A 15,823-nucleotide genomic window follows, 5' to 3' on the forward strand; every position below is an offset into this window, starting at 1 on the left:
ATCTGGTTTTATCATGTAGCATCAAAACACACTTCAGCTTTTATTGAATGTGACGCGATGTGACCTGTTGTTAACAATTGCTCAGAGCTTTATATTTATCATAAGATTATTTTGTTTTTCTTTTTTACTTCCTTCCATGTTTTCTCTTCCTTCTCTAAGGTAGGGGATCTTCTGTACAACATTGTTAGAGCTAATTGTATGAAGTCCGGGTACGAGATGTTCTTTGTACAGCACGTGCTCACCCTTCAGACAGGAAGCCAACACATCTCCATAAACAATGTGATGGCGCTAGTTAAAGCTGTATTGCTCTTTCTTGCCTGCAAGCCTATATCTTGTCAAATCATGACATACTTCAGCTGGGGAAGCCATGACTAATGAAAAGTGAATTACTGCTTTGAGAGCTGCAATGCTGAGTTTATGGCTGTATATCTATGTCTTTCAAATCAAAGCGTAAACAGCAGTGATCTGGTATTATCTTTAATAGAGATTACACTGGAATTTTTCTCTGAAGACACTGAGGCATATCCATTCCTTTTTCCTTCTCTGATTCACTGACATTGCATGTTTCACTTTGGCGTTCACACAGAAACTATTTCACCTGCATTGAACTCCAAGTAGGCAGAATTTTATCAATGTTCTTCTGGTTTTGTGCCTTTTTTTTTTTTTTTTTTTTTGATATTGCAAGTGCTATGTGATAGATTGTGTAAGAAACCAAGTAAAGCAGGACTTTTCTCTTAAAGTCATACTCCTCTTTGGATTGATGATTACATATCCATTTCTCTCTCTTTTGGTAGATGTGCGTCCTGGATACTGCTTCTCTACTCTGACCAATGGGCGCTGTGGCAATCAGCTCCCCCAGCCTTTGTCCAAAATGCAATGTTGCTGTGACAGCGGCCGATGCTGGTCTTCTACTGCAGCCAGCGCTCCTGAAATGTGCCCAATCAGATCCACTGGTATGAATCCACCTGTATTTTTATGACTGTGATCAAGCACTGAATTAGGCAGTCATTTTCTTTTGTCAGTAATATTTTCATTACACCACTGTACAATATAACTGAGGCTGGAAGTCACCTTAGGAAATCATTTAATCCAATCCCACTGCTCAAAGAGTCTCTTATGGCAGGTTGCTCAGAACAGGATGCAGCAAGCAAACATAGTCAAAGGACTTTATCTGTTGCTTACTGATGATGTGTAGCCTGGATATTCTGACCTTACCTGATTTGGGCTTTGTTTTCAACATTCTCTTTAGTCTCAAGAGCCTTCTAATAGATCCCTCTGTAATTTTGTTCTTGTTGGACAACTGGGGTTTCCTTTCTTTTATAAACTAGCATTCTGGGCTGCTGTGCCAGATTTTGACCAAGAACATAATTTCTGTCTGCTACCAAAAAGTGCTGTACTTTATTGCCTTGCTGTGTATCAGGATCCCCAGATAATAGGAGATTAGAATTTAGCAAATATTGCAAAACTAAGTGTGAGGGAGTGGAGGAAATATGTCCTTGAGTTTGTTTAGGACTGCTTTGGAAAGAAAGAACACAAGAAGCTTAAGGATTGCTAGGGCAAAGCTCAAGAGAGGTGCAAGGTTTAGGGAGGAACTGAGGTCATGACACTACCACAGTATAGCTCTGAATTATCAGAGATCACATATGGAAGTGTCTGTTATTCTTGATTTTAATCCTTTGAGAGGAACTGTAATAATGAAGGATCTAAGGTCAGAACTCTGGAAGGTCTTTTCCTGGTTCTGACACTATCTTACTAATAGTTTTTAACTATTTCAAATGTCCAAGATTGACAAATAATGCTATGAAAACAGTGCAATCTACTGATATTCATCTGAAATAGGAAGGAGACAGCTCCTCAATCTTAACAGGCTGAGACAACCCATGTTTTTTTTACATACGTTCTAATTACTGATATCTGACTGCTGAATAAGCTGGATGGTCAAATGAAGTGATTAAGCTCATGGTGCTGACTGAGACATGACTGAGGAAGAGCTAAAATCCAGGACTTTTTGATGCAAAAATCCAGGAGGGGTCTCTCAGATCATGGTTATATTTCAAATTTTTGTCCTGACTTGGGATATTGATTGAGACCAAACTTTCTCATTTCAAATAGGTTTTGAAGTTATTTGAAATGCCTTAAATATGTGCAAGTTATTGCTGTCATTATTTAATCATGTTCATTTATTCCTCAATATATCCTGAGAAAGCAAGATAAGGAATTTAATGCTACCTGTGAAGTGTATCAGTGTCCCAGAGTCACTCTAGTTCTGAAATGGGAATATGTAGCAATATGCTATTTTCAATGTCAGCAGACCAGATGGTACTATAAAATAGATTGTTTATGGCTGGAAATTATACATGGAGATTAAAGTTGCAGTAAAAAGGGCTTGCACTGTGTTTCTTTGCATAACGTGGCAATAATTGTTTATGTGGAATGACGGTGTTCACCACTGATGCTGTAAATACTTTTAAAAGTGGTGTCTCAGGCACCCACTAATGCATATGCTCAATTCTCACCTAAACAGTTCCTTCATGTGTGCTAATTCCATTCAATAAATGGGCAGCCCCAAGGCCATGACTTCTTTTTGTGTGGAAGGCCTATGCTCTTGGTGAATTGCCTTTGGACATTGGGCATTACCAGTCTAGAGTAGAAAAGAAATACAGTATTGTTTCTTTCACAGAGACTGATTGGTAGGTTGTAGAGAATGGATGATTAGAGAATTGACTCTTAAAACCATCATTAGCAAGCATTTGCATAGTGGGGTTTGTGTATGCAGTTATGTAGTTGCTGTTTCTTCTGAATGTCTCTGTGTCTGTTTTGTCACAGATAGGCCGCTGACAGAGAACAGATTCAGCTTAGTTATGACTAGACAAAATAGAATGCTAGAACAAAACAAATAAAATGCAATGAAATCTTCTTTAAAATTATTTAAAGATTAAAATCACCCTAAGAAACACTAGAGGGAAATGAATTGACATATAAAACAAACTGATGCTTATGAGCATTAAAATAAACATGATAATAATAAGGGAGGGCAGAATTTTGGGCTACCACATTAATTTAAAAAGCCTCTGTGATTCCAGATGAATTTCTAATATGTTTTATAGGTGGGGGGGGAAAAAGTGTGATAAAAGTGTGGAAGGCTGAAATATTCAGCCTTGTTCTCTGAACAATGAACATATTTTTCAGTTCTCCTTTTATATTGCTTCAGCAATTCATGCATCATTTTAGCTTTTTGTTTTCATAATTCCCTTCCCTTCTTATGCCATAAACTTTAAAATGTTAAAGTTCAAAGATACTGTCTGCACAAATAGTAATTTGTGTATATACAAATTGCGGCCACGAATCAGGTCAGCTGGAAATGTGATCTTTAATTGTGATACTCTCTGTGCATTCTTTGGATCAAATTTTCCAAAACCACACTTCCCGAGGACAAAAGAGTTGGGGGCAGGAGGGAAAGTGGGTTAGTAGGACAGATGCCACTAACAGAGATAATAAAAGAATGTATGACACTCAGTATATTCTTTGTTTACAGAAAAACAGATCATTTTCCCATTAGGGGAAGGAGGAATTTACTGTTGATTGGACTCCATTTCTCTTTCCCTATGCTCCTTAGGCTGTACCTTGTTTGGTTTCTGCTTTTTCTGGCGAACTTCCTTCGGACAGTGAAATAGTGTTAGTGTATTCATTCTCTAATTGGTTTTGCCTCTTGGCTAATATTTATATTTCTTTGTTTTAGGAGACTAACTTTTAAGAAATCCAGTTGAAACTGGGCTTTTTTCCCTGCTCAGTATTTTTCTAACTTTATGGCAAGCTTTGTATTAAATTAACATGGGATCATGTCCAAAAGCCCTTCTTTAGGTAAACTTTTCACTGAGTTCATCAAAGATCTGAAGATTAAAATGAGATTAAGATCAGATCGCAGCCTCACTGTTAAATTTTGTATCCAAAGTGTCAGTTTTGTTATCTTTTTTTCTAACACTCTTCTGACAAGCGGTATTAATATCCTCCTTTGGATTAATGATTTGATTCACAGGACAAAGCTTGTTGCTATGAAGAAAACTGATATAGGCTCAGGGTTTCCAGATTGTTTAAAATGTGTTGTTTATTTGAAATGCTGTGAGAAGGCGGAGTGCTGGATAAAATGGGATATGCTGCAACTGTCTAACACAGCATCCATGTTTTCACATTTCAGATGAGTATCGCAAATTGTGCACAGTAGCTGCTTTGCTGCCAGCAAGACCTGACCTTCCTCCAGGCCGTCCTGAGGTCGTTCCTCCACCCCTTCTTCCTGGTCCTTACCCTCCTCTAGTCCCTCCACAGCCAGAAATTGTCTATCCATCTCGGGCTCCACCACCTCATGGTAAGAAGGAAATATTTACCTTTTGCTACACCATTTGCATTTAGCTTCTTTAAAAAATATGTTTCTCAGGAGCAGTATATTCCCTTCAGCTCATGGTATCTTTGTTTACTTTATCTGGCACTTAGCTGGATATCCTTCTGATCATAGCCTTGTTACCGTGTATTTCACAGCAAGTATCCCTCATAGGTAGTGTTTTTCTCCTTGAAATAGGATTCCAGCTATCCTATTATATAGGAGCCATCCTCACTATCTGTACTAAGATGTATGTATTATAGCAGTTACATTACTTTTTGTTTAAGGCTATTGTGAGCTTTGCTGTGTGTCAACACTGTGGAACATGAATAGCTCTTAAGTTTTAACTGTTACTTACTTTAAAGAGCTTGGCTGTGAGCAAGCTGCTTCTTTCAGGTTGTTTTCTTCACTCTTGCTTGGCCAAGTAGATATACAGATAAAAATATTACTCTGGTGTGTACTGAAGCCAACCCAATTGGAAGAAGGAACTGTTCTAGTGATACACAGGGTTCGGTAAGATTTCCCTAGAGCAAGGAGGAAGCCAGAGCAGCATAATGATGCATTCTTTGTTCTGTCCCCATCTCAGGGAATTTACTAAGTGAACATACAGTCTGCTGTAGGCATGTACAACCTGAAGTCATTTGGTGTAACCACATAGTCTTTTGTAAATAAGCAGAAGTTTGTTTCACCCATCTGTACAGATGCAAGCAGACTCCATTTGCACTGGCACTGCTAAAGCTATTTAGTCTTGGGTCAGCACCAAGCTGAGCTAATAATCCTAAGAGGCAAAGCATGCTAACTCAGGCCTGACACTACACTGACGTAGCTGCACTGCTTCTAGTCAGCTGGGAGCATGAATAGAGCCAGCTCACATCTGTCTGCCAAAGACTGTATAGGCATACCTTCCAGCATTATTCCTGCCCTATTTCACTGGGCTGTCTTTGGAAATAGAGATAACTAAACCATTCTTCCAACTCTGCTACTCTGGGGTGCTACTCACCCACTTTTCCCCTAGGCATGAGTAGGTTCTACTTCCTTTTCCTTTTATTCTGCAACAGAGGAAAAACATGTCAGATTTGCCACAATGAAAAAGGCAGTGGTTGCTGTTTTCAGACAGATCTCTTAGAGACAAAGTGCTACTTTCTCTCTTTCAGTGCTGATTGTTGAACATAAGTCACGTTGTGAGGGAAGGTAATTGTTGACTTTTTATGGAAAATGCTGTCCAAATCGCAGATTACAAAAAAACGATTATGATGAACTATTAAAATATTTTTCTAACTGTTGTTTCAGTGATCTTGCCGGTGAACTTCACTGACTATTGCCAGCTGTTCCGGCATCTCTGCCTTAATGGACATTGTATTCCCACTCCTGGGAGCTACCGCTGCAAGTGCAACAAGGGATTCCAACTGGACGTTAGAGGGGAATGTATTGGTATGATATTTTCTACCTTAAGTAATCAACTTCTTATTTTCTACGTGATTTCTGAGTTCTTATATGAAAAGAACATCCTCAAAAAGAAAACCCCAAGTAACAGTAGATAGACCTCATATTTAAAAAGGTGGCAAAAACTATTTTCAACTGCAAAGTTATTTCTAGAGTAGTTTTGCCTTTAGAACAGCATTTAACAAATCTGGTAACTTGCCACAGAGTTACACAAATATAAGAATTCCCAATTAACCTCTCCTTTTAGATTGCAGCACACTATTTCACCAACGATGAAACAATAAAATAACTCTGAGGACCCAACTGTCTTTCAGCCAATGTCTTAATAAAAATACACTGTTTTTTGCAGATGTTGATGAATGTGAGAAGAATCCATGTATCAGTGGAGACTGTGTGAACACCCAGGGATCCTACATGTGCCAGTGTCGAGTAGGGTATCAGAGCACACCAACTAGAACAGAGTGCCGAGGTAAATCACCGTTTTATAGCATAATCTGTTTTATTGTATTCATGGTAGAAGAAATCGAAGTAAACTACAACAATGACAGCTTAGATAAGGTATGAGAAAGTAGCAGCGCATGGGAAGAGGCTAGACAGGGAAGCTGCAGACTCCCCATTTTTGGTATTTTTGAAGAACAGGTTCAACAACAGTCCTCACTGTCTTCTTCCTCCTGCCTTCCTGCAGGAGTGACATTGCTCCTCAGTGATCAGGGTTCTGAGGCTCCAAAATTGTCCTGGAATAGTAATTGGACAGCAAAGGTGGATGCAACATTATATCACTAAGCCATGATGAGAGAAAACATGAGGGAGAATTACTACTTTGATATTCCATAAAAAATGCAGAGTCTAAGTGAAGTAGGATAAATTTGGATGCTTGAAATATCCTAGCTTGTTTTTGCTTTCTGAAGCAGTTTCTAAAGAGCCAGAAGAAAGTTATCTATATTAGTGTGTTTTTTCCTTTGTGAATCCAAAAGGTATTTGTGGTACAGAAGCTTACTCCAATCCAGGGCGATGTGCAGAGCCAGCACTGCTGCTGCGTGTTGCTGGGAGTATTGCTAACTGCTGCCAAACAGCCAAGTTGTAGAAGCATCTTCATAACTCAGCTTACTAGTGGTGAAGGAGTGCTGAAGTGGAGTCTTGGTGGTGATGAATTTACTCATGAGTCATTTTTGTCACACGCTTTTAATTTGACTGATTCATTACACAAACACATGCTTGTCAGAAGCCCAGTAGCTTAATGGCATTAAAGTGTGGTCACTTAGCAGTTCCTTTGCAATCTATGAGAGCTGCGCTTGCTTGACAGGCAGTTCAGAAAGTGCTAAGACGCGCAGAATCTTTGTTTTCTGAAGGTATTTTTAGGACTAGTTTAGGGAAACAAAAAATGCTAGTGTGATGCGTTTGGAAAAATATGCATATAGCATTGGAGCCTCCCAAAGTCAACACTTGCTGTAAAATTTCTTTACATGACTATTTTTTTTTATTTTTTTATTTTTTTTGCATACATAAGTGTTGTCTTTGCTGATATGCTTTTGCAAATGTATTCCTTGCATCCCTTTTGAAAAACTTCTTTATGACCAGATATTTATCTGTTCCTTGCTCTGAAGTTACCTGGGAGGGTTTTTTTCTACACAGAAATCTGATAGGTGGCTCCTTAAACATTGCTGGCTATATTACAAGCTACTGATTAAACTGTAATTAAGATTGAATGTTAATTGGAAACTCCAATAAATAAGGCTAGCAGTGCTATGAATAATGATTAAAAAAAAAAAAAAAAAGCTTTGAAATACAGAAGAGGGTTCTAAAATAGACCTTAAAGTGAAATTTTATTATTAGTTATGAATTTACAGGAGTCAATACTTCAGTATTTGCTATAATCTACTTGACATTTCTAAGAGGATAAGATCATAGAATCATAGAAATGCTCAGGTTGGAAAAGACCTTCAAAATCATCAAGTCAAACTGCAACCTAACCATACTACCCTAACAACCCTCTGTTAAATCATGTTTCTGAGCCCCACATCCAAATGGTTTTTATACACATCCAGGGATGGTGACTCAACCACCTCCCTGGGGAGCCTATTCCAGTGCTTAACAACCTTTCCTTTTTATAAAGAAGTTTTTCCTGATATCCAACCTAAACCTCCACTGGCACATCATAACTTTGTTTGATTGTGTCAGCAGTTACATATATTTCAGCGAGAAATATCTAGTTCCAACTCCCCTTCCATGATCAGGGATGCCTTCCACTAAATCAGGTTGCCTAAATCCTGATCCAGCTTGGCCTTAGCGCCTCCCGGGGTAAGGCATCCCCAGCTTTCTCTGGGTAGCCCATGCCAGTGCATCCCCACTGAAGAATTTCTTCCTCAAGTTTTACTTAAATCTGCCCTCTTTTAGCGTAAAATCTTTATTCATTCAGGAAGGAAAAGATCCTAACGAGCCCTTAAAAACTAAAAGGCCAGGAAAATCTTGAGATGATTTAGTGTTTCTGCTAACCTAAGGAATACAGGTGGCAGAGTAGCTAAATCCAAGCTCAGAGACAACCAAGTGCCACAAAAGAAAAGGCACAGAACACTGAAAAAGCCTCACGTTTTGTGTTACTGATCTTGTTTATCCATTGAGAAGGCATTTATCAAGCCAGTATGCTTTTGCTGGATGTCAAGAGATGCAAGCTGCCACTGCCACCTGAGCAGCTCTTGCCTCTGCTGGCCTGCTTCCTTGCTGGCAAAACACTTATTTTAATAGATTTCTTAGCAGCTTCCCAGAACAACAGTGCTGCAAATTGAAGTTCAAAATTTTGAGCAGCATCAGTTGTCCCTCAAATACCTGTTTAGAGATCAGAAGCACAGTGCTGGAGGACACCTCATCCGTTGTTCCTTCCTCAAGCATAGCAGTGTCCTGCTGTCAAGAGGGCTTGGAGAAGGGCACCCCTCGAATATTTGTGAAGATGTGATTGTACATTAGATGCATTTGCATGGGCTGGTTGAGATCTCTGTGAACAGAGTCCCTTGTGTGCAGGAATCTCTGGGAGATGGTCCAGGCCTTGATGGAGAACACTGAGCAATCTGAAAAATGTCTAGACAGTCTGTCTCAGCATCTCCTCTCCCCTCATTTGGAGGCGAGGGAGAGCTGCCAGCCTTGTGTGATATCACTATTCAGGTCCTCCAAAGCACTTGCCAAGCACCTCCTGCAGAGAGGGGGAAATGAGGAGCTGATGTTTCAAATATAAAATAAGCAGGAGAAATATCTCCTGAAGTGGGAAAATCTCAATCTTTCTTCCTACCTTACAAAAACAAGCTTCCCCTGTCTTTCCTTCAGTAGTTAGCTATTGTTAAGTTAAATTTCAGTAAAAACATTTTCATGGTGAATGAAAATGGAAAAAAAAATAACAGTTAAAAAGGTCTGATTCATGTTTGAGCAAGCTGCAGGGTAATGTTCACCGAAATTCTTTCACAGCAATGTGAAATTTCAAGCTGATGAACATTTTCCACACCTTTAGCATTTGGTTATGGAAATGAAAATAATTTCTTTCTCAGGTGAATATAGTTTCCATGTAAGGTTAAAACCATGGGAATGGGGAAATGGGAAAAATTCCTCCTGACTATAAAAAAGAAAAAAATCCAAGCATTATTTTTCTTTTTGTTTGGCTTTCAGACATCGATGAATGTTTACAGAATGGCCGTATCTGTAATAATGGACGATGCATAAATACAGACGGCAGTTTTCACTGTGTGTGCAATGCTGGCTTTCAAGTGGCAGCTGATGGGAAAAACTGTGAAGGTAAGACTCCTCTGAAGTGATTCCATATCGGTAATTACAGTTGCAAGACATTATTCATGTCAATAAAAAAGAAAAGGTCCTTTGGTAGGGGGGAAGGGAAGGAGCAAGAAACTGAATTTCTAAGTACCTTTTGCTGGGAGGGCAAGTAAACTGTCTTTTGCAGCCAGTTCTGGAGCCTTGGCTTGGCAAACCTCAACAGGATGTCTGTCCAGCAGGAGAAATAGCACATACCACTATCGCAAAATGCAGTTTCTTTGATGGGAGTGGTACATTTTAAAATGGAGCACATTTTAAAACGGAGCAGTCACATGCTGCCTGATTTTACTGTGTGTTTAACAGTATGCTTTATGGGATCTAACTGGGTGACTAGCAGAGTGTCTTATGCAGATGCAATCTGGTCTGACCTATAAAAACCATTTTAAGAAAAATTTGTAAACATAATTGATGTGTTCCTACCTCCCGGACCTTTAGCAAAGAGGGGGGAAAAAAGAAGAATGTTCTTTATCATGCTTCCCAAGGTCCTTGGGAGGGTTCCCAATGATCTATTCATACATTAAAGGAATTTCAAGCACTGTTCTTAGAAACATTTTTGGCAGAATATTATCTCAGTGATTCAGCTCAAAGATTTAATGCCAAAATTCCTGGTTGGGATAGATACACGATTTTTTTTTTTTTAATCATAAATTATTTTTGTCTGACAGCCTGTAAGTAAAAAGAAAACACACTATGTCTAGAAGCGTAATTTCTGTCCAAGACAGCTGCAGTATTAAGGAAAATAGCATGATTCTGAATACATTGTAATGTCATTATGATCCAATGATTTTATGTGCTAGTAGTGATTCTGTTAATCCTTAGTAGAGACAGACATTTTAAAACTGTTTTTCCTGACTCTTTTTTAGATGAAGTTTAGCACTTTAAGTTAGTTTTTAAATATCTAATTACAGAACTGTATTGCCTAAATACATTTGAAAATGAATATAATTTGGAAAAAAGCTTGATTCTGATTTCTTCCTTTCCCACCAAATACCATGTGCTAATAGTAATAAGAACCAAGACATCAGCAGTCTGGTAAAACATTTTTAATTCCATTGCATATGTTGCCAGAATGTCTGTTGCATCCACTTATGAGACAGTTTCATCTCTGGCATTGTAATGAATTGAGTTTTGTTCCTAGGAATACATCTGCACACACTAATCAGTAAAGAGCATGGGACTTTGCCATCCCTTAATGTAACTGTGTATAATTCTTTACATGAAACTAGTAAATAGTGCTGGTTTTCATGTAGGTAATGTCCAAAATGGATTTGATTTGTGCCAGGATCAAGTAAAGAGTAAAAGAGTAAAGAGGATGTAATAGCTTACTTAAATCAAGCGCAGAATTCTTGTGTGTGTATGGCTGACTGACTGTGTAGGATTCAGAACATCACTGTCTGGGGCTTACAGCTTTTCTATTTGAATTCTTCATGCTGTGCCATTAGCTCAGAGAGTGAATAATGCCAACGTGAAGCAATGATTTCTAAGTACCTTCTGATGTGTCCTATTATGCTGAGTCCAGGGAGGAGTATGTTTTATTTTAAATGAAAGTGGTGATGAAAATGCTGCAGAATGTAGAGTGCTTCTGCATGTTTGAGTACAGTGTTGGGAGTCTCCCACATTCTAAGTCTTAGACTCATCAAACAGGTTACAGAAGTTTTCAGTCCTAACACAAGTGTTCATTGCCATTCCAAATGCAGTCTGCTTCTAACCTGGCTTCAGTTTACATTGAGATTGTAGGCCCTCTTAAATCATGTACCTTTTCTCCTTTTTAAGATTTTGACCAACCACATAGGAAATTATCTTTTGTCTATAATTATTAGAAGTTCTTGTATGTAAAAGGTATTAAGATTATGTTTATTTTATGCACTTTCAGATATGGACGAATGTAACATAAGGAATATGTGCCTGAATGGGATGTGCATCAATGAAGATGGCAGTTTTAAATGTATTTGTAAACCAGGGTTCCAGCTGGCATCTGATGGACGCTATTGCAGAGGTGGGCACAATAAGTAATAGATTCATGAGACCTGAACTCTATGGTAGCTTCAAGAGTTACCCAGTTTTGTTACAGTGATCCTTTGGGACAAGGAGTGCTGTGCAGAGTTCTCACCAGATATGCTTTTTCAGTTGGCTAGAATGATTTGTTATTGCACAAAACAGCACTCAGTCCTCTCCACAGCATTGAGCAATAGCCTTAACTGATCAATGGGGAATATTCTTTGATCAAGGGCTGTTAGATCCAATCTAGTTAAACTTCTTTTTTCTTTTCTTTTTATTTTTTTTTTTTTGGCCTATGAGGTCTTCTGCAGTTTGACTCCAGTATACCTCAGTTTTTGTATTTGGCATTTAAAGTTTTCTGCCTTTGACTAACCAAACATCCTGGCTCATCGCTTTGCTGGGGTTTGACTCTCATTTCTGCCTGGGTATCCCTACTCTATATGGTATCTCTGAGAAGTGCACAGTAGCCCGAGTGTCCAAGATGAAGATGTGATTACCATGGCAAAATTGTATTTATCATTTCCTGCACTAGTTCAGTGGTACCCCTTGTGGGAGATGCTGCAGTATTCTGGCTGCTAGTTATGTCATCAGAGTTCCCGTTCTGTCTTATGGACTAGTAACAACATTTCATGTTTGAAATAATAATTGGAGTCTGGGAGTTACTTGCACTAAAGGCAGGGTACTTTGGATTTTTTTTACTTCTTGAGTGCTGTATAGGTCCTAGATCTGAGCTTGCATGCTGTCTAGGCTTAGGTACAAACCAGAACTATGATTTATTGGTAATACATCTGGAACTTCTCTTGCATTTGGGTACCTTTTCACCAAATGAGCAACCTGAGGCTGCTCAGGTTTCAAGAAGGGGATTCATTCATGCTTCATAATAAGGTTTTTTCAATTGGGAAAATAAACTGTCCTTTAATTTATCAAACAAATAAATGCAAGCATACCATTAACTTACAAGCTACTGTCTGTGTTGGCTGCAGCTTTAACACATTTACAGCATCAGCTTTAATTTCATTCTTACCTGTTTTCCAAATAGTAGATGTAGGTCTGTGCTTTGTCGAGCATTGCTTTCCAGCTGGCTTGTGTGGGAAGGCAGTGAGACTTGGTCTCAAACTTGTCAGAGAAAACCTCCATGTCCAACAGGCTTTGGTTCACCAGCCAGTTGTGTTCCCAAAGACCACTGTGTCATTATCAGGGATTTGACATTTTCAAGCAAGCTCATCCCAAAAGCTTGTCTTCTTTTTTTGTACTGAGCATCTTTTTGTATATTTTTGTTGTTATTAATTTTTGTTTGATGGATAGTTTTATTTGTATTTTTTTCCATTACGCTGTTGACTGAAGTGCCATCCAAGAATTTGGTACGTGAATTGCTTCAGACTCTTTCAAAATCAAACTTGGGATACTGGTCTTCACAGTATCTCTTACGTACCTCCTGGCTAAACGAGAGTATGGATACAGCCAAAATGGGGTTTCTGGCCCTAGAGAAATGTTTCTTCTGTGCATCAAAGGGAACATATTTGAAAATTATCCAAAATTGCAGGCAACTCAACTGATTCCTACTGAAAGTTGGAACTGATCTTATAGTAAAGTGAAGGATTTCTCCCACTGCTTTTCAACACTTACAGTAAGCCTTGTTCTCTATGAACAAGCATGCAAGCATTCATTATGTGTGAAATTACTATTGGGTCAAAATCAAACCAGATTTTGGGACCTTGACACCCAAAGTAATTTTATTCTCAACTTTGTATGTCTCCTTTCTTCCACTTACCCAAAGGATCATGAAATAATTCCCAGGAGTTTCGTGGCTACAGTAAACACAATTTTCTGGTAAATGTCTCTAGTCACCTGAATGAAAGTTTATAATTGCTCTTTAGTGAATTCTTCTTCTATAAATTTTACTATTTATCGTTACTGAGTTCTCTCTCCATACAGCACATGTGCAGAGTAAATAATTTCTGTCCTGCAGAACATTTAGACCCTGAAAGACTCATCAGTATAAACTGAATTTGTGCATTAAATGCATTAAGATCTTACACAAGCTTTAATATGCAGTTGATGCTCATGCAAGTTGTGAATGTGCGTATGTACAAATTGATGTTTCTGCTGCGCATTGGCTACCTGCCTGAGCAATTTCAGTATGGGATTGAACACATGTTTTTGCTGAGCTCTTTAGAGGATTAACAAAAGAATATAAGAATTGCAGCATGAAACATATCACTCCTATAAACATCTCATTTGATGCACTGTAAGATGAATTTTGAAATCTTATGAAGAATTCCTAACCCAAAGCTAGGAATACTGTAATTGACACTTAGTTCCATAAAATTGGAATTTTTAGTATAAGTACAGGGCATATTCTTGGCTGTCTGGTAAAAATTCCGTTCAGGCTTTATGAAGTAACATGCCAAAAAAGAATGTTACACCACAGTCTTGTGTATTCTCTGTAATACAAGACATATTAAACTTTTTCACCATTAACTTATTTCACTGATGATTTGTGGACAATTTTTCAGAAATACTTACATCAAAGAGGCAGAGATTTTAAAGCATTATTGAAAGCTTTTGCAAGGCAACTGGAAGTGGCAGTTTAGTAGTCTGAGTAAATTTTTCCTGGTTAAAATTGAAGGACTCAGAGTACCCAGCTGGCACTGCTGAGCAAGCTAAGCAGAAAAGGCTGAAACCAGTTGAACGTGGAGAATGAATGTAAATAGGTGGTTTTCCAGAACCAGGTTGAGATTTTCTGGCAAAAATCAGAAAAACGAGTGTTTCTGAAGTTTTCAGAATGGCAGCTTCTACCACTAAGCCATGTCAGGGTTAGGCATTTAGACTTTATGCCTGCATGTGCAGTTGATTTACTGGGTGGAATCCCAGCCCTGGTAAAAGCAAAGAGATTTTGCTCTTCTTTACTTAAATCAGGATTTCAGCTACCTCTGCAGTACTGAGTGACCAAGTGTACCTTTCTATAAAACACCGATGACAGTATTTTCAGCACATCTGTAAATCACTGCAAAGCAAAATGGATTGCACATTTCATCCCTTATTAGCTTACAAAATCTTTTTTCTTAAATTCAATAGAGAAAAAGGCAAAAAAAAAAAAAGTTAACTTTGCCTTTTTGTTTCAGTAAGTATCCTTTAGAAAGGAAACCTTTTGGTTTTATTTTTTCAAGCATATGTGTCTGTCCAAGGAAATCGTTGTTTTTTAGCAAAAACTGTCTATACCTTTAGATAACATGGACACATTTTGATGTCCTGACTCAGTTTTTACTTACATTGAGTAAGAGCTAAACTTAAAGAGGAAAAAACATTTAAGATTTGTCTGATGCAGGACAGAAGACCGCAGGGTGAAGCTGAAATTAATTGAGCCCATGTACTTAAGTATAAGTCTATTTTAAAATGCAGTTTGAAAAAGGAATCTTGGATCATACAAACCATGTTTTATGCCAAACAACACAAACTAAGTAAAACATAGAGGTGTTTCACTCTCAATTTGCCCTTTTAAGGTCAGAAAAAAGGAAATAGTCACACGCATGCTGTCTTTTGTATATATGGAGGAGAGTTGTTATGAAGTGATTATTTTAGAAAGGCTATACCTGCTTCCAAACAATATTTTAAACACTTCTTTTCTTAATCACTTTTAAAATAATGGCATAATCTGTGACTAGGGAATCTTACTATTAACAGGATAAGCATTCTATAATTTTATCTCTTTTTACTATTTTGACATCTCTTTATGAAAGTCTGATATTATGAGGCTTTTTTCTTCTGTTTCATTGCTAAGGATCTTATTGTTTAATGTACTAATGTTGGGCAAAGATGGTAGTTTGTGCTCAGCAATGGCTCAGTAAACAAATCATTAAGAAATTCCTTTCAAGACTGGAGTGTAGCCTGTCTGTTAAGAGTTTATAATATGGCCTGTAATGAACATCTGATAGGAAGAAAACAATTATCATGCAGATAGCCAGCAAGACGCTGTGTACAGGCAGGTCCAACCACGAACAATCAGATATTCTTCCAAAAACTGAATCTGCAGCAGGAGGAAGGGAAATTCTTTGGTGTCCCTGTGAAGGCACCCCATGGAGCGGAACAGAACGGGAGGGTGAAATATTCAATTTGCAATTTGGACTGATTTTTAACAATGCAAATGAGTGGTTAACATAGACAGGGAATACCCTGTTACACAATACAGAAGTC

General features: G+C 38.2%; 1 protein-coding gene across 3 annotated transcripts in view; it reads left to right on the plus strand.

Moving 5' to 3' along the window:
• Window positions 1–15,823, plus strand: part of FBN1 (fibrillin 1) — a 136,995-nt gene that overhangs the window by 56,375 nt on the left and 64,797 nt on the right. For all 3 annotated transcript variants that reach the window (XR_014934361.1, XM_085515482.1, XM_015872957.3), the window contains exons 10-15: window positions 795–953; window positions 4,196–4,363; window positions 5,666–5,806; window positions 6,168–6,287; window positions 9,470–9,595; window positions 11,505–11,627. Coding sequence is in view for 2 of the 3 variants with exons in the window: in XM_085515482.1 (XP_085371608.1) it covers window positions 795–953; window positions 4,196–4,363; window positions 5,666–5,806; window positions 6,168–6,287; window positions 9,470–9,595; window positions 11,505–11,627 (837 nt within the window). In the remaining variant the exon portion in view is untranslated. The remainder of the gene's footprint in view (window positions 1–794; window positions 954–4,195; window positions 4,364–5,665; window positions 5,807–6,167; window positions 6,288–9,469; window positions 9,596–11,504; window positions 11,628–15,823) is intronic.

Source organism: Coturnix japonica, chromosome 14, assembly GCF_054131305.1.
Source record: "Coturnix japonica strain WE chromosome 14, WE-NBRP24, whole genome shotgun sequence".
NCBI lineage: Eukaryota > Metazoa > Chordata > Aves > Galliformes > Phasianidae > Coturnix > Coturnix japonica.